This window comes from Danio rerio, chromosome 16 (genome assembly GCF_049306965.1).
Source record: "Danio rerio strain Tuebingen ecotype United States chromosome 16, GRCz12tu, whole genome shotgun sequence".
In the NCBI taxonomy this organism is placed as follows: Eukaryota; Metazoa; Chordata; class Actinopteri; order Cypriniformes; family Danionidae; genus Danio; species Danio rerio.
The window spans coordinates 7339043-7365110 of record NC_133191.1 but is presented as its reverse complement, the minus strand read 5'-3'; the positions used below and the strand labels follow the sequence as shown (position 1 = coordinate 7365110).

Here is a 26068-nt window from a genome sequence, read left to right as displayed (position 1 = left end):
TTCCTCTGGTTTCCCCCACAGTCCAAACACATGCGGTACAGGTGAATTGAATGAACTAAATTGGCCGTAGCGTATAAGTGTGAATGAGTGTGTATCGGTGTTTTCCAGAGCTAGGTTGTGGCTAGAAAGTCATCTGCTGCATAAAAAATATGCTGGAATAGTTGGCGGTTCATTCTGCTGTGGTGACCTCTGATAAATCAGAGACTAAGCTGAAGGAAAATGAATGAATGACTGAAAATGCGCATTATTTGTCAGTGTTATTGTAATTTTAAGATTCTTAATTTAAGAATTTCTCAATGTTTTCCTTCTGTTTTTGGGAATTGTGCACATTTGTTGAAGTAAAACCATAAACAAGTTGTATTTCAAATTTAAATCAAGCACTTTCAAGGACCTGTGTTTGTTTTTAAGTACTTTCCAGGCCTTGAATCCACATCTGAAAGTCAAGAACTTTCAAGAAGTGTGGGAACTCTTTATTTATTTAGACTTGTTTTTACTGTATGTGTTTATTTTTGAGAAGTTTTTAATTTGAAGAGGAGCATGTGATATGATTGATCGCGGCTGGTTTCTCATCCGTAATCAGCAATAATCCAATCAGATTGATCCAAGCCTACAATAAACAAATGGATTTAACCCTACTGCCTAATCTTCGTTTTGGAAGAATCCCCCTTCCACCCCAGCTCCTCCTTTTCCTCTTTAACCATGGGGGAGCTCTCGAAACACGCCTGACGCCTTGGACCCACTAACATGCTTATTGTCCTGGCGGGAGCCCTGGGCTCAATTATCTCCGAGCTCAGGGTTCTCTCCCAGGACAGCATGCCAAACCAGCAGATAGGGTCAAGCAAATATTTAAGTGTGAACTCTTGAAAATCTATAAAATAAAATAAAACACACACACACAAACACAATTCACTGCCATAATATGAATCACCAAGGACCACAGATTCAGCTAAAAACCAGCTCAGAAATTACCTGTGGGGGAGCAGATGAACAGGAAATTTAATTTTTGGGGTGAACTATTCCTTTAAGGTGCCTTTCAGTCAGAAAATCCTGTTGGACATAGCATTAAAACCCCTCATGGACTTAAAAATTCCAGAGCAGCACATCATGTGCTTAAACAGTTTAAAGCAATTACGCAAAACTAGTCAATAATTACTACAGATTTCACACATTCCAGTATTAATGGGGTTTTTAGTCTTACTAGAGGTCCCATTTTTTGCTTTAGCTTAATTACTGTAAACTGGATTTTCCAATTTAGTGTACGGGAGAGTAATGGTAGATTGTTTTCCATTGTATTCATGTTCATCTCCTGAGCGTAATTTAGTTAATTAAGAATGTGTGAATGTTTTGCACAACTGAAAGCATGCGCCGAGACATGCTGAAACGTGGTCATATGAACACAACAACACATGCTTGTCCACTCATACTGATGAAGACAAAATGTTTTGCCTTCCTGTGATTTTTTTTCTTTTTCAAATATTTTCCAAATGATGTTAAACAGAGCAAGGAATTTTTCATAGTATTTCCTAGGATATTTTTTCTTCTGGAGAAATTCTTATTTGTTTTATTTCGGCAAGAAGAAAAGCTCTAACTGAATGTTAAAACAGCTATCATAACATTATTTAATAATATGAGGCTGTTTTGGATTGTCGGAAGCTGTAGAAATTAAAAATGTATAACAGGAAATACATTGGGACCAATGTTTTTGTTTACATGCCACAAAATGTTCTATACAATGACTTGCCCAATTACCCTAACTTGCCTAATTATCCTAGTTGCGCTTTTAAACGTCACTCTAGATACTACAGTAGTATCTTGAAAAATATATAGTTAAATAAGTATCAACATGGCAAAGATAAAATTAATCAGTTAATAGAAATGAGCAATTAAAACTGATTATAAATGTATTGATAAACATCTTCTTTCCCTTATACAGAAATTAGGGGGAAAATAAACAAGGGGCTAATAATTCAGGAGGACTTAACATTTACTAGTTCCAACCTTGGTAACTGAGCGCCGGAGTGAAGGTTAGCATGGTCGTTTGTCTTACCTGATTTGCTCTTGACCCTCTTGGATGACTGTTTCTTCTTAATATACTTTGCGGCGTCCTGTTGCAGAGGTGCTTCCTCATCCTGCTCAATTATTGGCTCAGGGATGGTCTCACAAGCAGCTGCAGAACAACATACAAAAACTCAGCATTAATACGAATACTGTAGTTAATATAATTTGGTATTCCACTTTATAGTTAGTAGAACCCTATATTATTAAAATATTATTATAATGTCAATGTTGTGATATATAATTAATTAGGGCACCAATTATGAAAATCATCTTTTGTAAGCTGTTTGGACAGAGCTGTGTGTACCTACAGTGTGTCCACAGTCATATTGGAGTGATAAATGCACAAAAGTTTTTTTTTATGTCCTGACGTTAAAGTAGGATGCAAAACCCATCCATTTTGATGCCCACTGCAACATGATGTTGGAGAGCGGTCTCCCCACCAACCGAATTGATTGACAGAGTGTGTGTGTGTGTGTGTGTGTATGTGCATGAACTTTGTAACGACATTGTGTGTGACTCAATGTTGCAGAAAGGCTTGAATTAACTCCACAACAAATACATCAAATAATCATTGGGAAAGTTCTTACTGTAGTATTTTTCACAGACGCTACATGAGATCTGCTTCCTTCATGTCTGTACTGTTTATCTGACGCAGCAGGAGACGGAGACACTCTAACAGGCACGTGGGAACGGTGGGCAGGGAGAACTAGCTCATTTGCATTGAAGGCACAGGCAACAAAAACAGCTACAAGGTGCTGAGAGCTGAATATATAAGGTATAATAAGCAATCTTATGGGTGTTTTGAGCTGAAACTTTACAGACACATTCTGGAGACACAAAACACTTATTTTAAATCTGGAAAAAGGGGTAAAATAGGTGCCCATTAAAATAAAAAGTTACAATTATTTAATGGACCAGAAAAGTAGGGATTTCTAAATTTACTTTGACTTGTATTTCATTGCAGACAGTACAACAAATATTATTTAATGTGTTTCTCATGATTTTTGTTTTTCTAAATTAACATATATTGCAATTTTGTTTTGTGCAACACATTTCAAAAACAAGTTGGAACAGTAAAGCATTTACCACTTTATAATGTTGTCATTCCTTTTCACAGCACTTAAAATACGTTTAGAGACTGAATACATCAAGTGATGAAGGGTTTCAGGTGCCATTCTTCCTCCAAACAAGTCTTAAAGTAAACAACGGTACGGGGTCTACATTGTCGCATTTTGCGCTTCAAAATGCGCCCCACATTCTACATTGAAAACAGGTCAGGACTGCAGGCAGGCCAGTCAAATACACTTGTTTCCTCCTAAAGACTAGATCTTGGATGCTGCTTTTGTACCAAATCATAATTACAATCACCTGTTGGCATCACCTGTTTCTAATCACATCATCATTTAACCAATTTACCTGATTACTAGCCCTAAACTGCTCGCGTCCCAACTATTTTTGGAATGCATTGCAGGTCCGAATGACAGGAAAAGATGTTTATTTAAAAATTACATGAAGCTGACCAGACAAACATGAAATATTTTGTCTGCATATTGTCTGCAATGAAATACAGGTCAAAGTAAATTTGGAAAGCAATACTTTCTTTTTTTTATTAGCGTTTTTCCATACTGTCCCAACTTTTTCTGATTTGGGGTTATACATAGAAAATAGAAGGGAACCAAGAACAGATCCTGAGGTACTCCAGTAAGCAGATGATACAATTTGGATACCTTTATAAGAATATATGAGCTTTGGATACATTCTACAAACTGAACGGCTGTGTTACCAAATCTATAAGCCACAAACATTGCTCGGAACTGAAAAGCACTATTTACACAGTTAATAAAACACAACACTGGAGTAAAAACTTAAACTGTCCTCTTTCCTAAATTTCCGCAAACTGTTGGCATGTCAGAGTGCACCTGCTGGACTCCATCAGACACTTTTGACACTAAGTGTTGAAGATCAGCCAGAATTTAGAGCTTTGAAGGGACTGAATCAGCCTCTTATACAGTACGTGGCCCTGTCCAGCTTCACAATTGTTTCTTTTTTTCACACTGCATATCCCAAATAAACAAATCCAGTGTGACTGCTGACTTTCCTCAGGCAAGATTATCGTAATCCTCCTCTAATATTTACACAGGCTGTTCATCTAGGAGTGATATTTCAGATCAGAGACGGAGGTCTAATAACACAGGTATCTGTGCAGTTGAACTGTGCTCCACACATAACTTGCAATGTTTCCACATGTTACAAAAACAAAACCTGATCTCTGCCGACAAGTCTCTCAATAGCGTGTGGTATCAGGCTGTCACCGACTGAGGTTTCATTTATTGTTTCAGTTCTTGAGAGGTGGAAAACACATTAAAGTGGACTTAGAGTCCGTTCACAGAACATGATTTTCAGGTCTGAAAACACAAAATGTACTGCACTGGCCTTTTGGTTTAGACTTTAGAAAAAAGCAGTGCACTGCACTTTTATGTTGTTACATAAGCTTGTGTATATGGACAACACAAATGTTTACGAGTATATCAAGTTTACTTTTTCAACTTCAAGTGATATGGTTAAAACACGAGGCACATAAACAACACACAAAATGCTCAGTGCCAATAGAAAACAACGTTTACTGACCGAACTAAAACTCTGTCATTTAAAAGTGTATATTTTATTCTAACATGGTCATTTCTGTACAATTACGAAACAAAGAGTTTTAAGTATTTCTACCTTGAATTGTCAGATTCGCTGCATACATGTCAGCATGTGATGCTTCATCCTGTGCTTTTGCATACACATTACCTGACAAAAGCCTTATCGCCTATCCAAGTTTGAACTTCACTTCTATTTGATCATTTGGTCTCACCTGTCCAACTTCTCGTTGACGCAAATTTTTAATCAGCCAATGCTTAATACATTTAGGCATGTAGACATGGTCAAGACGATCTGCTGCAGTTCAAACCGAGCATCAGAATGGGGAAGAAAGGTGATTTAAGTGACTTTGAACGTGGCATGGTTGTTGGTGTCAGATGGGCTGGTCTGAGTATTTCAGAAACTGCTGATCTACTGGGACGTTCACGCACAACTATCTCTATCTAGGGTTTACACAGAATGGTCGGGAAAAAAAGAAAATATCCAGTTCTGTGGGCCAAATACTTTGTTGATGTCAGAGGTCAGAGGAGAATGGCCAGACTGGTTCCAGCTAATAGAAAGGCAACAGTAACTCAAATAACCACTCGTTACAAACGAGGTCTGCAGAAGAGACATGTCATGAAGATGACAAGGAGTTCACTGTACTCAAATGGCCTCCACAGTCACCAGATCTCAATCCAATAGAGCACCTTTTGAATGTGTTGAAGTGGAAGATTTGCATCATGGATGTGCAGCCGACAAATCTGCAGCAACTGCATGATGCAATCAGGTCTATATGGACCAAAATCTCTGAGGAATATTTGAAGTACCTTGTTAAATATATGCCACGAAGGATTGAGGCAGTTCAGAGGGCAATAGGGGGTCCAACCCGGTACCAGTAAGGTGTACCTAATAAAGTGGCCTGTGAGTGTGTGTATATACAGTATATAACGGCTAGATCAGTGTTTAATTATTTAACCGAATGGCAACAAAAACCCAATAAACAACCCTTGTGGTGACTTAACTTCCAGAAGAGGTCAGGAAACTGTAGTGAGTGCTGAAAGCAGGTAAGACTATGTTAATGTGCAATGTTCCACAGCACTCAGCAGTTCTCTGCTAAAGTCTGACGTGTGACGCTCCTATCAACAACTAAGTTGCTGTTTCTCCTAGACGTTTCCACTTCACATTAACAGCATTTACAGCTGGTCATGGCCCCGGCAGCACAGAGACCTGCTGAAATGACTGGCTGTATTGCCGTCAATACAAATCAAAAAGAGTTCCAAGTCACTAAACAGATTTCTTTTTCCTTTTTACAGGAAGTTGTGGAATATTTAGTCAATTGCTAACTAAGAGGGGCTGCTTACATAAAATTGCATGCCGCATTTTAGCATTTTAAAAGGAACATGTTTCTTAAAACAATATTAAAATATTCATAATTATGTCATATTAAAATTGATTTTATAATTGAACACAATATTAAAATTACAAAAACAGAACAGAAAAAAGTGTTTCTTTTTCATTACAACATAATTTGTGAAACTCATTATCATCTATTACACATGCTTTAGCTGTGAAGACCACAGGGTTCTATTTGTGGCCCATTATATTTATTTATTTATATATATATATATATATATATATATATATATATATATATATATATATATATATATATATATATATATATATATATATATATATATATATATATATATATATATATTTATTTATTTATATATATATATATATATATATATATATATATATATATATATATATATATATATATATATATATATATATATATAATTACTTTATCATATTTTGAGCATAATAATAATACAACAATGACTCAAAATAATACAATAAGACAGCTGCTAAAATAAGAAATCTTCATAGCCGGTAGATAGCTCTCTGCAACTCACACATCGTTTCACCAAGTTAAATTCAAGACTTTTTTAAGACATTTTTAAGACCATTTTAAATGCTGAAAAATTTTTCAAATGGCCCAGAAGGAACATTTTTATTTTATAAAAGAAAAAAATAATTAATAATAATAATAATTATTATATATATATATATATATATATATATATATATATATATATATATATATATATATATATATATATATATATATATATATATATAATAATTGTATACATTTAATAATGCAATAATTTTTGACCACACTTCTTATTATTGTTTATTTATTTGTTTGCTGGAAATTAAACTGAATTTAGAAATAGCTTTGAAACAAACTAAAAACTTGCGCTTAAACTAAATTAAATATGCAGGCTAATGGATGCCTTCAGTGGAGTGAGTTTCCACCATTTCCTGAATTCATCAAAGTAAAGGATTAAGGAGTAAAGTAACGTAAAGGGAAAGTAAAGAGGCCAAATGGAGGAGGCTCGTTCTTTATCCTCGCGCTGCAGAGGGTCTGTTTAACTGTTTTCTTGCTAGTGAAGCAGTCAGTTTTTTCGCTTCTTCTTTTTTTCCACAAAGTCCGCCATGTAAAAAGCAAATGCGTCATAGCGCTACGCAACTGACTCTTAAAGGGAAAGTAAGATGAAGCTCTGATTGATTTAATGCAGTGGTTCCCAACCTGGGGTCCGCGCCCCCCTAAGGGGGGCGCCAGAGTTCACAGGGGGGGCGCAGGAGAGGATAAGTATTGAGGTAGAAAAAGGCATAAAAATGGTCCACTATTATAAAGGGCTTTGCAATTAATCGAAAATCCGATTTAGATTTCGGTTTCAAACGATTATAAAAAAGCATTAATCGAGATAAATGATTATTGCATCATATTTCGCCACAGTTGTACACGTGTTGCTCTTAAAAGCGCGAAAGAGCTTATGTGTGTGTGCAGCACGATCACGCAGTCAGAAGCATGCGGTCGGTCAGCATTCACTCTCATTCGCACACTGAGACGAGCAGAGGAGCGCAGACATCTGAAGTCATCTTAACGTGAGCGCTTTAATGGTCAAATAGGTGTCAAAACGCGGTGTTTAGTGATTATTTACATTAACCCTCATTTGTGTAATAAACAAACGAGTTGAGAATCAAAAGACGTGAAAGAGAAACCATTAAAGATACAGCGCGCTATAATCCTTCTGCCGCCTGTTTTTATTATTATTAAACAAACATAACGAGAAAACCTTTGCTGCTCTTGACTGAAGGACTGCTGTAGCTAAAGTGTTTTTCTTACAGTGAAGATGCTTAAAGCACAGTTTGTTTCATATTTTTATTCTATTGTATTCATTTCTCTTTCCATTGCAGGGTGGAAAATAACTGTATGTATACAGTTGAAGTCAGAATTATTAGCCCTCTTGAAAATTAGCAAACCTTTTCCTGCCCAATTTCTGTTTCATGGAAAGAATATTTTATTAACCTATTTCTGAACATAATAGTTTTGATATCTCATTTCTAATTACTGATTTCTTTTTGTCTTTGCTATAATGACAGCACACATAATATTTTACTAGATATTTTTCAAAATACAAGCATTCAGATTAAAGTGCAGTTCAAAGGCTTAATTAGAGTAATAAGGCAAGTCATTATAACGGTAGTTTCTTCTGCAGACAATCAAAAATATATATTGCTTAAGGGGGCTAATAATATTGACCTTAAATTGGTTTTAAAATATTTAAACCTGTCTTTATTCTAGCTAAAATAAAACAAATAGAAGAAAAAATATTATAGGAAATATTGTTAAAATTCCTTGCTCTGTTAAACATAATTTGGGAAATATTTATAAAAAAAAAAATCTCAGGAGCGCTAATAATTTTGACTTTAACTGGCAATGGTTTTGAATAATCGTGATTACAATTATGACCAAAATAATCGCGATTATGATTTTTCCCAAAATCGAGCAGCCCAAAAAATAAAAAATAATCTAAACACATGCTTAAAATTCCAACATAATAGTGAAAATAATTAAAATAAATAACTTTAAATAATTATTTAAATTTTGCTCACTCGGAAAATCTGCTTGTCAACGTGTCGTAAAGGCAAAATCAAAACAAAAATGGCAGACAAACGTAAATGCTGTGATTCTTCAGAGGCGAAGAAAAAGATTAGACAGTATGACAAAGCCTACCTAAATTTTGGTTTCATTAAAGGCCAAGACAAGTTAAAACTGATTAATTAATATTTTCTATACATATTACTATATATTAATATTACACAAACACACACACACACACACACACACACACATATATATATATATATATATATATATATATATATATATATATATATATATATATATATATATATATATATACACACAGTACATATATGTGTGCGTGTGTATTTATATGGTGGGGGGGCTCCAGTGTTTGTATATGTTTATAAGGGGGGCCCCAAAGAAAAAAGGTTGGGAACCACTGATTTAATGTATATTATGTTCAAAACACACTCATAACTCAGTAAGGTAATAAGCACAACCCTGTTAGACAGTGCGCGAGGGCACAAACTGTATTTTTCCATCCTAAAAATAGCAAAAGTGGATTCGGAAACAGCCTTAATGCTTTTGCGCCATGCAGTTTAGATCATCTAGATCGTTAAAATAGAGCAATAGGTCGCTCCAGATAAGAATCGATGTCTGCTAAAAGGAAAAAAGCAACTTCTGATCACGTTGAGCATTTGATTTATAATATTGATTATGTAAAGAGTGAAAAGAAACCTTCCACAAAACTCCTTTTAAACAAATCTAAAAATATGGCTCCCTTTTTTAATCATCTTTCCACGAACGGAACTGTGACCTCCGATGGTACATTCATAAAAAAAATCTCAAGAACAGAAAAATGAAAGACCCTTTTGCTATGAGATATCCGAATGCTGAAACATTAGCTCGGAGGCAGGTGCTCAGGGAGTGCAGCGTGATGTCATCACTTTAAGGCCAGGTCAGGTGAGGGAGAACAGGGAAGGCAGACAGGAAGACACAAATCAGGCCGATAAAACCGCCAGGCCACAAGTGTGCGTACGAGACGGTGTCAAGAGTTTGACTTTAAACGTGAAGGACTGGAGGAACATGTCCTGCAGCCATATTTCATCAGGCAAAAGCAATTTTCAGCAGGATTCTCCAAGATTAGTCACTCATTCTCCTCCTCATGACTGGCAGTGGACCAAACGCTGTTCGCTCAGACATTCAGCCATCTGAGGGGAGGATAATATCTCCACACCCAGTGTCCAAACACCAGCGCGAGAAAGAGAGACGGTCCGAGACATCAGGGAGGACAGGCGTCTGATAGCACAATCCATAGAGTTAATCATTCACACATTCCACACGGATCTGTGGCGTTTTATGTGTCCTCTGAAGATTAAAGCTCTTCTTTCTATCCCTGCACGTCACATGAGTGTAACATGAGAATGTAAGTGGAGTCTTCACATGTAGTCTACTACCAAAAAGAGACACAAGAGCTGATTTTAACTTGATTTTCTTCAGGAAACGGGATGGACAGGCATGCTTTGTTGACGTGTAGTTGTTATTTAATTAAAACTAAGCCGAAGAAACTTAAATTATAGTAAATAAATTCAAATTAATTTTAAATAAAATTTAGTTTGACTTGTAATTGTACAGTTTAACGTCTATCTTTTTAAAAGTCAGTTATACAAAAGCTAAAATGTCGAAGAAATCAAAGTTTTCTCATCATTTACTTAAAGGTGCAGTAGGTGATCTGCCTGAATGCTAGGAGATGTTGTGCCCCTTTAAAGGTAAAAAACAGCAATTGCAGGGCTCGAAATTGCGACCGTTTTGCTCGCATATGCCTCAGAAATTTTATCTATGTGACCTCAAAAAATATGTGGGAGCATTTGTGCGAGTGCATAACGTTGTGTGCGACCAGTTTTTACTACAAAATGTTCACCACATGCACGGATTTGGGAGACATTCACGCAGAATGCATCTTTGCACTTGAAACGCGAAACGCAGTCCTCAGGGATGGTTTAAAACAGTTGTCATGTCAACTCGCTGCAGTAAACAAAGCCAAGTCCATAATGCTTGCCCCGCCTTCGCGCTCTTTTTATTGGCCCACTGCTCTAGCACTGAAATATCAGCTGTCAATCACTCAGTCAGCGTCTTCTGGCTTGGGATGACAGGGAGAGCTACAACCGTGAAAATGTAAAGCGCTGAAGATGAGAATGAAGATAACACTGACAGATTTTGTTTGAGAAACCATGGCATCTAAAGTTACAAATAATGACACATCTTACTAGTGATCATGTGCTGAATCTTAATCCACCATCTACAATTTTCCAAGAGTGGATAAAAGACTTCCATTAGCTTCAAGTCCGCTATGAAAAGTCTGTGGGATGGAATTTTCAGGTAACTGTTTGCAACATCTAGCACGAGAGCTTCTGTTTAATCCTTCATATAATCGCCAGATGCTGTCCACCATGCAAGTGGCAGCTATATGTAAAATGTAACACCACGTACACTATCGCAAACGGGCTTGCACTGAGTAAACTAACATCGCTACTCATGAAAAGACCAGTATTGCTATAAACATGACGTATGCATATAATAAGGTACAGTATATGTCAAAAGCATCAATGCAATATCAGACAGCACCCGTGAGAACAGCATAGTTAGGGCATACTCACACTATGCCATCTGTACCGTGCCCAGGCCCGTTTCTCGGATCGTTTGAGAAGTGTGTGCGCTTAATCAGGCTCAAGCACGGTTCACTTGGCCGGCCCTGGCCCGGTTGGAAGAGGTGGGCCTGAGCGCGGTTCACTTGGGCTTTGGCACGGTACGCTTGTGTGTGAGTGCAAAACGCGCCAAAGCCCGAAACTGAAAGCGAAACGAGACTTTTTAGGGACTGTTTCATATAGATTTGTTAATCATTACTGTTCAGTGAACGCAAACTGCCGTCGTTTATTAAAGACGCAAACTCCTCACTTCACGAAGGCTGCGCGCCTTCTGCAGACCTCCTCATTCCTGCAGCACGAGAGCTTAATGATTGTTTATGAGCGCCAAAAGTGGCGGATCTGTACGGCGAAATATCTGACTGCGTGTCACAGCATCCCTAAGGACTGTTTGGCGAAATATTTGACGGCATATCAAACGACTGAAACGATATAACTAGAGAAATCTCCACTGTGCTGCTGAGTGAGAGAGCGCTTCTCACTGAACAGCCCAGCAGCGATGACGTAAGCGTGCCGAAGCCCGATTGTGGTGTGAGTGCGGGCCGTCGGGGGAGACGGGAGGGGGGACAAGCGTGCTTTGGCCCGGTTCGAGGCAAATGTACCTAGTGTGAGTACGGCCTTATATCGTTACCAGATTTACTGATGTCAAGCAGTGCGTACAGGTCCGGTGAGCGCTCCGTGTATCTTTTAGTCACTCAGTTATTTTATAAAAATTTATTTTCTTGTGATAACGGGATTTCTTTGAGACATATTGTCCTCACTCTTGCATATATATTTTTTTGCTTCTTAGTTTGATTACTGTTGATTTCAAATGCAATAAATATGTTTGTATAACACTTGTAGTAACGGTGCTCATAATTGGTGGGTGCGACTAAATTTTGGCTGATGCACCTACATTTTTAAAGTTAGAAGCACCGGTGCTACCAAGCAAAAGGGTTAATTTCGAGCCCTGAATTATTTTCATTAATTTATTTTTCCATTTTTTTATGACAGACCAAATTTTGAAGGCAATGTGACTGACACAACATAAGGCCAAATTTATTTTTCAATGTGCGAAAGGTTTCTGTCTCAGTGTTGAATGAAGTTTACCCCTTCAAAACAAAATGCTGGGTTACACATAATTCCTTCAAGTAGTCCTAACACATATCGTTTAAGTTAACTTGATTGTACTTACAAATTTAAGTGGATTGAGCATTAAATAATTTAGTTGAATTAGAATTGTGTTGATTGAGCGCATTTTAAATAAGTAGTTTGAGCAAGCAACAAAAGCCTATTGTGCCTAGTGAAGGCATTTAAACATATTGGCTTGAGGTTTTCAATAAAGATCCTCTTTTTTTGCATTGCAAACTGAGATGTTTCTAACCTGGCATCATGACAGCAGTAGGCACATTGGCCTCTGAGGAGAGAGAGAGACGGCCACCCTTGCCCAAGCGGTCACACAGCAGCATTATGTGTTTCTTCAGCCGGGACGTGTCTTTCGGGATGGTTAGCGGGCCCGTGCTCAAGCTGATAGCCTGATCCTTGGGGCTGCGTGACAGACACGTTTTTAAGAGGTGAGAGACGGCTGCATCCACGCTCTCTTCCCACCCCTGCAAAACACACAACATGTTCAATTGAATTCAAGTTTACTTGTGTAGCGCTTTTCACAATAATTACTCATTCAAAAGGTGCACATTAATGCATTACACTCAAAGCCAGAAGTGTTAAGGTTATTAGTCACCATACCTTTATTGGTTACTTATAACTTTAATAGCTAGTAACTAATTAGCTAATAGCCAGTATCAGCTAATAACTAATTAACTAGTAACTAATAGCTTTAAACAGGTAAGGTTATTATATAAACATAGTTAACCTGCAGTTATATATATATAATATACATATATATAATATATATATATATATATATATATATATATATATATACAGCTTCCCATTCAAAACATTCAGTCATTGTTGTTGTTGTTTTTAATAGCGGATTATAACTGAACCAAATGTATTAAAAGGTAAGTGAATTATAACAGCGCAAACTTTTCTGTAACTGTATAGTGCTGTGCGTTATTTGTTAAACCTTTTGAGGTTACGTGCTGACTGACTGACAGGTGCGTGAAGCATAAGGCCAGCAAACACGACGTAACTTTCAGTTAAGATGAACACAGTATCCATAATTATACTTTATTTATAGATAAAGGTCTATGGCTCTGCATATAATGACTTTATCTTGCTGGAGTTTATAGCCGTTTCACTTTACTTCAGGACGCATTAATGCCTCTCTGTAGGTCTACTGGAGACATTCATATATATTCCTAAAAAATTTAATAAATGTTGGAGACATACTTACTACACAAACAGCAGCGTTTATTTGAGAGAAAAAGATTGTTCAGACTCAGATAATAAATAAAACGAAAATAATTAACGATTTCTTGTGTGGCAAAGTAACAATTTATCCGTGGAGCGATATCAGTCCGTGGCTAAGGGGGTTAAGTACCACTGTTGTAGACTATTGTTAGGTGACTAATAATATTAAATAATAAAAAAATTAAAAACTGCTTTTATTCTAGCCGAAATAAAAGAAATAAGACTTTCTTAAGCAGAAAAAATATTATAGGAATTACTGTGAAAATTCCCTTGCTCTATTAAACATCATTTGGGAAATATTTAAAAAAGAAAAGAAAAGAAAAAAAACACAGGAAGGCTAAGTCTTTGATAGTCTTTGATATAAGGTCACAAGCCTCACAAAAAGAAGAATCAATAAGCTGAAACTGAATAAAAACGTTCCTGCTGGAGAAAATCTGGATCTGCAAGGAAGTGTGAAGTTTATGATTTCCACACTTTATTTCGCCGCTCTAACTAATGTCAAGAGTACAAAGCAACAGAACAAAATGTTTCAAACAAAATTCAAACTTTAATAGTAGCCTCTTATGTTTATACAAGTATATGTACCTTAGTCTTTTGCCTTATTTAGTTTTAATACTTTCGCATCTTTTGTTTTGTATCTGATGTTTTTATTCCCCGAGCCACAAACGCTCCCTCCCATCCACCATTTTTCTAGCCACATCTAAAACTTGATCTACATACAAACAAGCTATAAACTTTTAAGTGGAATTTCTGTGTGAGTACACACTTCTTTTTTTGCATGAGCTATCGAGTAGGTTTTGCCACATGCCTCATGGATGGAAAGTTACTCCCCATGAACAGAGATTTTTATGTGTGTGTGTGTGTGTGTGTGTGTGTGTACGTATGTGTGTGTGTACCGCAAAAAGTGCTTTTCTTAGTTCGAGTTTTTGGCATGTTTCTAGTGCAAATATCTAAAAATTCTTAAATCAAGAAGCATTTTCTGGAAAAGTAAAAAATATTGTCTTGTTTTCAGAAATATTATGTCAAAATAAGTGAGTTTTTCCATAAAGGTGCTGTATGTAAGTCTTTGACTCTTCTAAAGCATAAAAATACTATAATTTGTTTGCAGATATTTCAGAAACATGTTTAGTGAACATTCTTGTTTATCTGAAAAAGGCAATGCTATAGTCAGATATTCTGCGTTGAAAATAACTGTTTTGTGCCAGAACGCCTGTCTTTGTTTCGGTTCTTTTAACTCGCCCACTGCCAGTTTAGCCAATTAACTTTTTTAAACTTGGGGGCTCGTCCGGGATGGGAATGAGGTTTAGGGCTCATATACAAAGAATCATAGAGGGTTTCCGAACCGTCAGGGTTACATATGTTTTAATACATTTATAACGGCGTTCATGTTTTACCATCTTCCTTTTAAAAAAAAATCTATTATTTAAAACCCTGCTAAATTTCGTTATCTATCATACTTTCACATCTGTCAATGACACTCGAATAGCCTGTCAGAAAAATCTAGTTACTGGGAATGAGTTTTCTACAGTGACTGGTATTGTTTTTGTGTGTTTATTCATAGATGAATATGGCCACGGTGTGAATACACAGTACAGTTACGAGCTTATTGCCACACTATGAGCCCTATCATACACCCGGCGCAATGTGGCGCAAGACGCGGTGCAGTAGTCTTTTGGTAGTTTCAGCTTGGCGCAAGAGTCGTTTTGAGGCGTTGCGCTACGCTGTTTAAATAGCAAATGCATTAGCGCTCATTTGTGCATCCATAGGCGTTCTGGTCTAAAAAGGAAGGCGTTCTGAGGCGGACCACTGGCGCGTTGCTATTTTGAGAAACTATAATAGATTTTTCATTAGACCAAAACTAACCCGGTCTAAACTCCAGCGCAGAGTTGCGCCTCGCTTACGCACTGCTTAATACGCACAAGAGAGCAATAGGCAAATATCTTTACATATGAAAAAATTTAAATATTAAGGATATATTTAGGATATAATAAGAATAGATATAGGATATAAATATAAAGGATCAAAATATTACAAAACATATTATTTTCTAGCCTACATAAATATGAAAAACCACTGCTTTTATGTCTTCTTCATCTCGGGAGGCTTTTTCAGTTCATTCATAACAATTTGCTTTCGTATAATGTTATTATTATTAGCAGTATTATTTATTATATCCATATTTATATTTGTTTTATTAAAAACAAGCTTAGATTTGATCACCTGTCAGGTTTTAGACCATATGGGGCACAGCATGTGTTTTAGGATATAACTCTGTTATTATTAACTGTTGTTATTTCGTATAATAACTGTTATTATTATTCATTTATTCGTTTGCTGGAAATTAGAACTGAATTTAGAAATAGTTTTGAAACGAATATTTGCGCTTAACAAACGAAATTAATTATTTATAGACTAATTTATGTCTGTGCGTAAAGGTTTCCCTATCCAAGAGCAAACGTGAAAGTAGTTCCATTATCTCTCATTGTCACGCAGTAGATGCTCTGTTTAACAGTTTTCTGTTAAAAAACTGTCAACTGTTAACTGTTTGCTGGTGAAATGCTCATTTTTTCCACTTAGACTTACCTTCGTCCTGTAAATAGCGAATGCGCTCTTGGCGCGACGCAGCTAACTCTTAAAGGGAATGGGAGATGAGACTCTAATTGGTTTATTCTCAAAACACACCTATAACTCATTAAGAAAATGAACTCAACCCTTTTAGACTATGCTCCACAGCGCAAGGCAGATTTCAGGTCCTTAAATTTGCAAAAACGCATCGTGGCACGCCCTGAAAGCGTTTGCGCCATGCGTTTTGCGCTCTGCGCATGGACCGTCAAAATAGAGCCCTATATCGTTATGATAACATGATATCACTGCCTTCTGTGATTTCCTGAAGAAAAATAATGTCAAAATACCGAATAATACCAGATACCAAAAAAATAATTCTGAAATAACTACAGCAGTTGACGTTGTCGATCTCATATGAAGTAAGAGCTTGCGACAACATATGATGACGTGTGTTGGTGTTGTAGTGCTGTCCCATTTCTTAGGGGTAAATTTGAAGCCCTTCCCCTTCACACTCTGTTTCAAGGGCCAAGTGGAAGCGGTAAAGGTAAAAAAAAATTGAACTGGAATTCAATTTGGAGTCCAAATATCTAAACATTATTAAATCAAGAAGCATTTAAAATTGTGTCTTGTTTTAAGAAATAATGTGCCAAATTAAAGTGAGTCTTTCCTTAAAATCAGCTAAACAATCTGCCAATGGCGTAAGCAAAATAATCTTATGTCAAAAGGAAAAGCCAGATTATTTCACTTACCCCATTGGCAGATTATTCATCTTGTTTTAAGGAAAAACTAAATAATTTTGGAATATTATTTTTTAAAACAACACAATATATTTAGCTTGTCAAGAAAATGCTTCTTGATTTAAGAATTTTTAGATATTTGGACTAGAAACAAGACAAAAACTCTACATAAGAAACCCATTTTTTGCAGTGTGTCTCTGTGTGTGTGTGCACGTCTTTAAGTCTGGCCTGCAGCATCTCCAGCCCACTCTTTTTTGCCGTCGGGCAGGCTGGAGAGGCTCTCAGATGGGACGGGGTGTTGACAGGCAGGTGGAATGTAGGGGCGACAGTGTCTCCATACAGACAGCCCTTAATGAGATCTAATAGCAGGTAATCAGCCTTGTTACTCTGATGACAGGGACGAGCCCTTTATTGACTGCAGGAGATAAAGGAGAAGCAGAGGCACAGAAAGAGGAAGACATTGATAAATCAGATAAAAGTCTCCAATGAAGGAAATTAGCGGATTACACCAGCCTGAGTAATAAAAGACGCTCGTGACTGCTGTGTATTTTGGCAAACGCACTCTCTAGCAATTACTGACAGAGATATCTAAATAGCGTCCTGCTGAACCTTCTCCAAATAAAAGAGTATTTTCTCATGTGCAGCCAGCTGAAGTCATTTAGCCCTCCTGTGAATTTCTTTTCAATTTTTTTCCCAAATTAGAGCAAGGAATTTTTCAGTAATTCTGATAATATTTTTGCTTCTGGAGACAGTCTTATTTGTTTTATTTCAGCTACAATAAAAGCAGTTTTTATTAAAAAAAAAAAAATTTTAAGGCCAATAATATTAGCCCTCTTAAGCAATTTTTTTGATTGTCTACAGAACAAACCATCGTTATACAATGATTTGTCTAAGTAATTACCCTAAATAACCAAGTCAAATGTCTCCTTAAGCTGAATACTTGTATTTTGAAAATATCTAGTAAAATATTACTTACTGTCATCACAGCAAAGATAAGATAAATCAGTCATTAGAAATGAGTTATTAAAACTATTATGTTTAGAAATGTGTTGAAAAAATCTTCTCTCCATTAAACAGAAATTGGGAAAACAATAAAGAGGGGGGGCTAATAATTTAGGAGGTCTAATGGGGTATATGCCGAAGCATGCTAATAGGACTTTTAATTTGTCAGTAACCTGGGTTAAGCGCTTCCGGCGAATTGAATGCCAATACAAAATCCAGTGCATTTAAGGTCTGTTTTCTTTAAAAATCAGCGATCTCCACTAGCTGAGTGATATCCGATTTAAAGTGGGTCTCAGATTGTACAAGAAGCACTGCATTAAATTAAATTTTCACCGCCGTGTCTTTATAATGTGAGCATTTATTTTACCCCATTATATTCATTGGAGCTTCTGCGTTAGCCTGCCGATTCTGACGGGCGCGTGCAAGTAAACAGCTTTTTGTCTCGTTTTACGCTTGAGCAACTAAATAAATGCTAAAGTTTATTTAACTGAATGTATTTTAATGACATTACAACATAGATGCTGTATAAGGAACCGTATAAAATGGTAAAAAGTTCACAATAACAGGTCACCGGAAGTGTATTAGCATGGGAACTGCACTAGCTCGGCATATACCTGTGGTTATCAGGGGTTGGTTCTGTGGTTGCTAGGCACTCTTAGGTCTATTTTTGTGAGCGGTGATAGTTTGGTTTTGGGTGGTACAACACATAGTAAAATGAAACAAAGGCTCCATGATGACTGCCTAGGAAAATGTATTGCTTCGTCCCAATTCGCATACTATCCATCCTAAATATAATTGGAAACTAGAATTAGAATGTCCCAAATCATAATATGTTGAAATGAGTATTCCAAAGTTGCGTTGTACTATGTAAGGTAGAAATTCTAATTGGAGATCTGTGTGTACTCTAACCGCCAATATTGCAGTATTGTACACTACCTGACAAAAGTCTTGTCGCCTATCCAAGTTTTAGGAACAACAAATATCAACTTGACTTCTAGTTGATCATTTTGTATCAGAAGTGGTTTATATGAAAGGCAAAGGCTTCTAGATTACGCTTATTTTACCAAAATAAAATATGATCTTGTCTTAATTTTAAATTATTTAATTAGGACAGTAAGGTCTGACTTTGCTTAGACAAAAGTCTTGTCACTTAACAGAAATAATGTACAGTATAGATTATAATGTCATGCTGCAGTGGAGAAAGAATGAATATTGTGTAGGACTCTCATGAGCTTGGACGACTGCATCCATACATCTCTGCAATGACTCAAATCACTTATTAATAAAGTCACCTGGAATGGCAAAGAAAGCGTTCTTGCAGGACTCCCAGAGTTCATCAAGATTCTCTGGATTCATCCTTAATGCCTCCTCCTTTATCTTACCCCTGACATGCTCAACAATGTTCATGTCTGGTGACTGGGCTGAAGAATCCTGGAGCACCTTGACCTTTTTTGCTTTCAGGAACTTTGATGTTGAGGCTGAAGTATGACAAGGAGCGCTATACTGCTGAAGAATTTGCCCTCTCCTGTGGTTTGTAATGTAATGAGCAGCACAAATGTCTTGATACCTCAGGCTGTTGATGTTGCCATCCACTCTGGAGATCTCTCACACGCCCCCATCCTGAATGTAACCCCAAACCATGATTTTTCCTTTACCACACTTGACTTATTTCTATGAATCTTGGGTCCATGCAGGTTCCAATAGGTCTCCTGCAGTATTTGTGATGATTGGGAAGCAGTTCAACAGATGATTCATCTAAAAAAAAAAAAAATCGACCTTCTGCCACTTTTCCAAATGATCAACTTGATGTTATTAGTTGTTGCTTTTACAACTGGGATTGACGACAAGACTAGGTAGTCAGGTAGTGTGTGTGTTTGTGTGTATACAGAGACAGATGAATTGTGTAGATCTTGCTCAAAAAGTTTAATTGAGCTAACGTAATACTTATTTATTTATTTATTTATTTATTTATTTATTTATTTATTTATATAGTTCACAGAGAGGTCACACATTAAAAATCATTAAGTTATCTGGGTTTTTTTTTTTATCTCTGAAGGGATACCTGAGGATCTATTTATAGTATTAAACATTAAGTATAGTAGTATGGAACAATTTTGACTAATATTATTCTGTGAATCAATAACATTAAACCAATTTTTTTTTTATTTAATATTGTTAGTTTTTGGTTCATTGTTTTAATATGCTGTAAAAGATATCCGTAAATGAGCAGTTTTCCGTATTTTGTGATTCATGTTTTAATTTTCCCTTTAATTTACCTTTTTGAATTGCATTATGGGTGCTTGTTCTTTTTTTAACCTGGAAAAGTTCGAAAAACTGACTTTCGTTAACATTTTTTAGTCATTTAAAGTGATATATTGTCCGGGTTGGGTTATATATATCGGTACAAAAACCTTGTAATATACTGAATTATTTCTTAATATATTATTTCTTATACGTTATATTATTTCAAACTACAAAAATCTCAATAAAAGTCACCTAGTTAAACTGTAGAGTTGAATTTGCAACATTAAAAGTCAACAGAGCAGAGATCAACATCCCTTAATGCAATTCACAACCATAAATAAACGGAAAACACTTGTGAATCAGTAATCAAAAGCAAAATACTTGAAAAAATAATTTTAGGCTGATTTTACATCACTGGTTTTTCAACAATTACTGAGCAAATACAATTCATTATATAATTAAAGAAGAAATAAACAGCATGCATCATGGATACTGAGAAAGGGGGCCCAAAACACATTTTGCATTTGGTCCAAGAATCTGGGGTAGACCCCAGACTATATACAGTGCATCCGGAAAGTATTGATAGCACATCACTTTTTCCACATTTTTTATGTTACAGTCTTATTCCAAAAGAGATTAAAGTCATTTATTTACTCAAAATTCTACACACAATACCCCATAACGACAATGTGAAAAAAGTTTTTGGAAATTGTTGCAAATTTATTAAAAATAAAAAGCCTGAAAAATCACATGTACATCAGTATTCACAGCCTTTGCTCAATACTTTGTTGATGCACCTTTGGCAGCAATTGCAGCCTCAAGTCTTTTTGAATATGATGCCACAAGCTTGGCACACCTGTCTTTGGGAATGTTTGCCCATTCCTCTTTGCAGTACCTCTCAAGCTCTATCAGGTTGGATGAGAAGCGACGGTGTACAGCCATTTTCAGATCTCTCCAGAGATGTTCAATAGGATTTAGTTCTGGGCTCTGGCTGGGCCACTCAAGGATATTCACCGAGTTGTTGTGAAGCCACTCCATTGATATTTTGGTGGTGTGCTTTAGGTCATTGTCCTGCTGGAAGATGAACTGTCGCCTCAGGCTGAGGTTAAGAGCACTCTGAAGCAGGTGTTCATTTAGGATGTCTCTGTACATTGCTGCATTCATCTTTCCCTCTATCCTGACCAGTTCTCCAGCTCCTGCTGCTGAAAAACTTGGTGGTATTAACCTGATGATAAGCGGTGTCTGTTTTTTTTTCCAATCGTAACGCCTGGCATTCACTCCAAAGAGTTCAATTTTAGTCTCATCAGACCAGAGAGACCATGTTTCTTATGGTCTGAGAGTCATTCAGATGTCTTTTGGCAAATTCCAGGCGGGGAGTGGCTTCCGTCTGGACACTTTACCATACAGGCCTGATTGGTGGATTGCTGCACAGATGGTTGTCCTTCTGTAAGGTTCTCTTCTCTCCACAGAAGAACGCTGGAGTTCAGACAGAGTGACCATCGGGTTATTGATCACCTCTCTGACTCAACAGAATGTACCTGACCTCAATTTAGAGCTTCACGGCAAAGGCTGTGAAAATTTATGTACATGTGATTTAACAGGTTTTTTATTTTTAATAAATTAAAAAAAAAAAAAAAAAAACGTCATTATGGGGTGTTGTGTGTAGAATTTTGAGGAAATAAATTCATTTAATCCATTTTGGAATAAGACTGTAACATAAAAAAATGTGGAAAAAGGGAAGTGCTATGAATACTTTCCACATGCACTGTACACTCTTAAAACAGATTCTCCACGACATCCAGACACTAGTGTCTAATGTCAGGTTTGTGTACATATGTGTGTGTTCTCTCACAAGCTGCGGTGTGTCCTGCAGCAGTGGCAGGAGGGTGGCCTCCAGGATGGTGGTCTGCTCGGAGTTCAGCCCCTGCCACAGAGACAGCAGCAGGATGAGGAGGTGAGTCGCGCTCCGTAAACGTGCAAACGCCTGGATCAAACGCTCACGGTTGTCCTCTGCTGCGTCTGCTAATGCTAGAACCTGAAAGAGACAAATACAGGGATGTCCAAGAGTGAAGTGAACAACCAGATGACATATATTATATATTATAGCAACATGACTATATTCTTACAAGTATTAAAATTGACTAATTATCCTGGTAGCAAAGTTATTAATTTCTATATTTGTCAAAAGAGGACAAGCTCAAAAAGTTTCAGTCCCCATTTACACCTGTTTGCATCGTCCAATTAATACACATTGATATACACTCACAGGCCACTTTATTATGTATATCCCATGTTCAATGTCCCTTAAATCATCTTTCTTCCCCATTCTGATGCTCGGTTTGAACTGCAGCAGATCGTCTTGATCATGTCAACATGCCTAAATGCACTGAGTTGCTGCCATGTAATGGGCTGATTAGAAATTTGCATTACGAGCAGTCGGATAGGTGTACCTAATAAAGTGGCCGGTGAGTGTATATGATATATATACTGTATATAGTCACATTTTGGTCTTGGTGTGGGGTAGACTGAGCCATTAGTGTGATGTTTAAAGTCATTTTATTACAAGGTTCAATGAAAATAAGGAAATAAGGTCTACTAAAAGAGCTAAATTGCTCATTATAAACCAAGTAAGGCAAATGGCTAAAAATAAAAGGTTTGAAAACACACAGCGCTCCACGATATCAGAAGATGGCGAAACAGTTTAACAATAGTGCTACTTACAGACACTCTTTAAAAATAAATAAATCTTGAGTTCAGCCCGACACATCTTATTGACGGATTTATGCACATTGAGCCCAGAACTCACCTGTACAGTCAATCACGTTTTGCCTGAAAGCTCACACCACAGACCACAGAAAACACAAGGAAGCAGTGTTTGCCAGAGACATCTGCTTTTAAAGATCAGTGTGTATTGATAAAAAGGTCTGAACAGCCAATCTAAATAAGACTTTCAGTGAAGGAGCTTTTGTGAGTAAAAGTACAAGAGTTGATTGATGCCAGCTGAGCAAAAACAAAAGCGCATTTAACACTGGAGAAAGAAAAGAGAGAGAGAGAGAGAGAGAGAGAGGTAGGTGAGCCCAGGCAAAGGTGGAGATGGAGGAACACTTTCTCACCCGCTGCACAAACTATCAGCACATCAGAGAAACATTCCACACCAAACTACAGAACATTTACCCACAATTCACTGAGTTAGACAATAAAACACAGCTTCAATATTCACTAGGGGAAAAAAATGACTTTGTCCTTCTAGCGGCCCAATACATTAATGCCTGTCCCAAAAAGAGAGAGCAGACCAATAAAAACATCAGTGATGCGCCTGCAAAAACACACACAAAAACACACACAAACACACACGTTTGTTTTTGTGAAAAGTGGGGACATTACATAGGTTTCCATTCATTTTATACTGTCCAAACCGTATATTGTATTGCCCTCACCCCACCCCACCCCTAAACCCAACCATCACAGGAGACTGTGTGCAGCTTTACTCTCTGATTAAACTCATTCTGTAGGATTCATAAGGATTTTGAGAAATGAGGACGTCACCAATGTCCTCATATTTCACCTCCTTTTTGTAATACCTGTGTCATACCCATGTCATTATACAGATTTGTTTCCAGATAAGTCACAAAAACACGCAAACACACACACACATGCACGCACACACACACACACACACACACACACACACACACATACACACACACCTAGATGATTATAAATGAATCATTGTAAATATACTGATTATTATTGTTTTTATTACTGTTTTATCCTAAAATGTTGATTGTTAAATGTACAGTCTATTCTGATCTACTTTTGTATTGATTTGTATGAATATGTTGAATAATAATATACTATATTGAATATTAATGTGATATATTGAATAATATGATATATTGTTGATATTTTATTTAATTATTATATATAAATATATTTTTTTATTTTACTACAACTATTTAATGTGTGTATGTTTTATATATATATATATGTATGTTACTTTTAATGTAAATTTTATAACTGATTTGGTAATACATTTGTAACATTTGTTATGCCAATAAAGCAATTATTGAATTGAATTGAATTGAGAGAGAGAGAGAGAGAGAGAGAAAGAGAGAGAGAGAGAGAGAGAGAGAGAGACTACTGCATGATGGAGAGAAAGTCTGGAATAAGCAAAGAAAACCTTAAGAAAAGATTGAAGTGTGTCAGTAGCTATGTTTCTATAGACCTATTTTATCATACTGCAGAGACGGGTGTCTCCTTGGATGAGCTCAATTTTATTGAGGGAAGGATTTCTATCCAAAAAATTTGTTTAGCACCAACTAAAAAAACAACAACTATTTACACAATAAAATGCAACTGAGTTAGTCCAATATGATTATATATATATATATATATATATATATATATATATATATATATATATATATATATATATATATATATATATATATATATATATATATATATATATATATATATATATATAAAGTTGAAATAAATTTGTATTTTTATTTAACTTCAATCAAACTCAAAGGTCTGATAATATCATGTATGTCTATTATGTGTCATGCATTTTGAAGTTTTATTTGAAGTTATCCTAAATACACTAAAAGAGCCATTTTGAGCATATTTCATGAGTTACACATACAGTTAGTTGATCTCAGAACTCATTTTAATACAGGTATTGCTCACTGAGCAAAGCAACAAAGAGCAGATCAGCTAGTTAAGCTTCCAACACCCAAAGCATGGGTGCTTCTGCAAGGTGGCTATCTCAAAACTCAAAGCATTACATGAAAGTCGTATAAATCTTTAAACTAAAGCGAAGATTAAACTCTAACAAGTCTTTCTATTAACTTTAAACATCTAAGATTACTTTGATTGTCAACATTTATCTCTCTTAATTCAATCCCATGCAAAGCATGCTGGGAACTACAAATCCCCAAAGCAGGTAGTAGGACCAACACAATTTTTTTTTATGTTGGCCCAACACAAAACGCTTAAGTTAACTCAATGGTTTACAAATTTAAGTGAACTGATAATAAAACAAATAAATTAGCCAAATAAATTACAATAATTGTGCTGTTTCAGCTCATTTTAAACAGGTAGATTAAACTGAGTTTTCTGAGTGAGCTTAACGTGGCTAATATTCATTCATTCATTTATTTTCTTCTTGGCTTAGTGCCTTTATTAATCTAGGGTCGCCACAGAGGAATGAACCAGCAACGTATCCAGCAAGTTTTTACACACCGGATGCCCTTCCAGCTGCAACCCATCTCTGTGAAACATCCACACACACATTCACACACACACTTATACACTACGAACAAATTAGTTTACCCAATTCACCTGTACCGCATGTCTTTGGACTGTGGGGGAAACCAGAGCACCCGGAGGAAACCCACGCAAACGCAGGGAGAACATGCAAACTCCACACAGAGACGCCAAATGAGCCGAGGCTCGAACCAGTGACCCAGCGACCTTCTTGCTGTGAAGCGACAGGATTACCTACTGCGCCACTGCTTCGCCCAACGGGGCTAATAATACTATTTAAATAACAAAACAAACAAAAAAAAACATTTAAACTCCTTTTATTCTAGCCTAAATAAAACACATAAGACTTTCTGAAGAACAAAATATTAAAGGAGATCCTATGAAAATGCCCTTCCAATAAATATCCCATGAGATATATTTAAAAAAGAATAAATATTGCACAAGAGGGCTAATAACTTTGCCCTCAACTGTATTTACTTTTGTTAAAGTGCTTTATACAAATAAATAAAATTTTAAAAATGTAGAAAACGGAAGTGGGTTTTCATTATGTACAATGTTAAGTA

General features: G+C 36.4%; 1 protein-coding gene across 7 annotated transcripts in view; it reads right to left on the bottom strand.

Annotated features, from left to right (window-relative positions):
- The window catches only part of bbs9 (Bardet-Biedl syndrome 9), a 196148-nt gene that overhangs the window by 74470 nt on the left and 95610 nt on the right, over window positions 1-26068 (bottom strand). For 6 of the 7 annotated variants that reach the window (XM_068214082.2, XM_009292057.5, XM_073925781.1 and 3 more), the window contains 3 exons: window positions 22087-22269; window positions 12695-12920; window positions 2048-2167 (listed from right to left, as the gene is read on the bottom strand). In XM_068214082.2, the coding sequence (XP_068070183.2) occupies window positions 2048-2167; window positions 12695-12920; window positions 22087-22269 (529 nt within the window). Of the gene's footprint in view, window positions 1-2047; window positions 2168-12689; window positions 12921-22086; window positions 22270-26068 lie in introns of those variants that run through there. The other variant, XM_073925782.1, reaches the window with a different exon arrangement.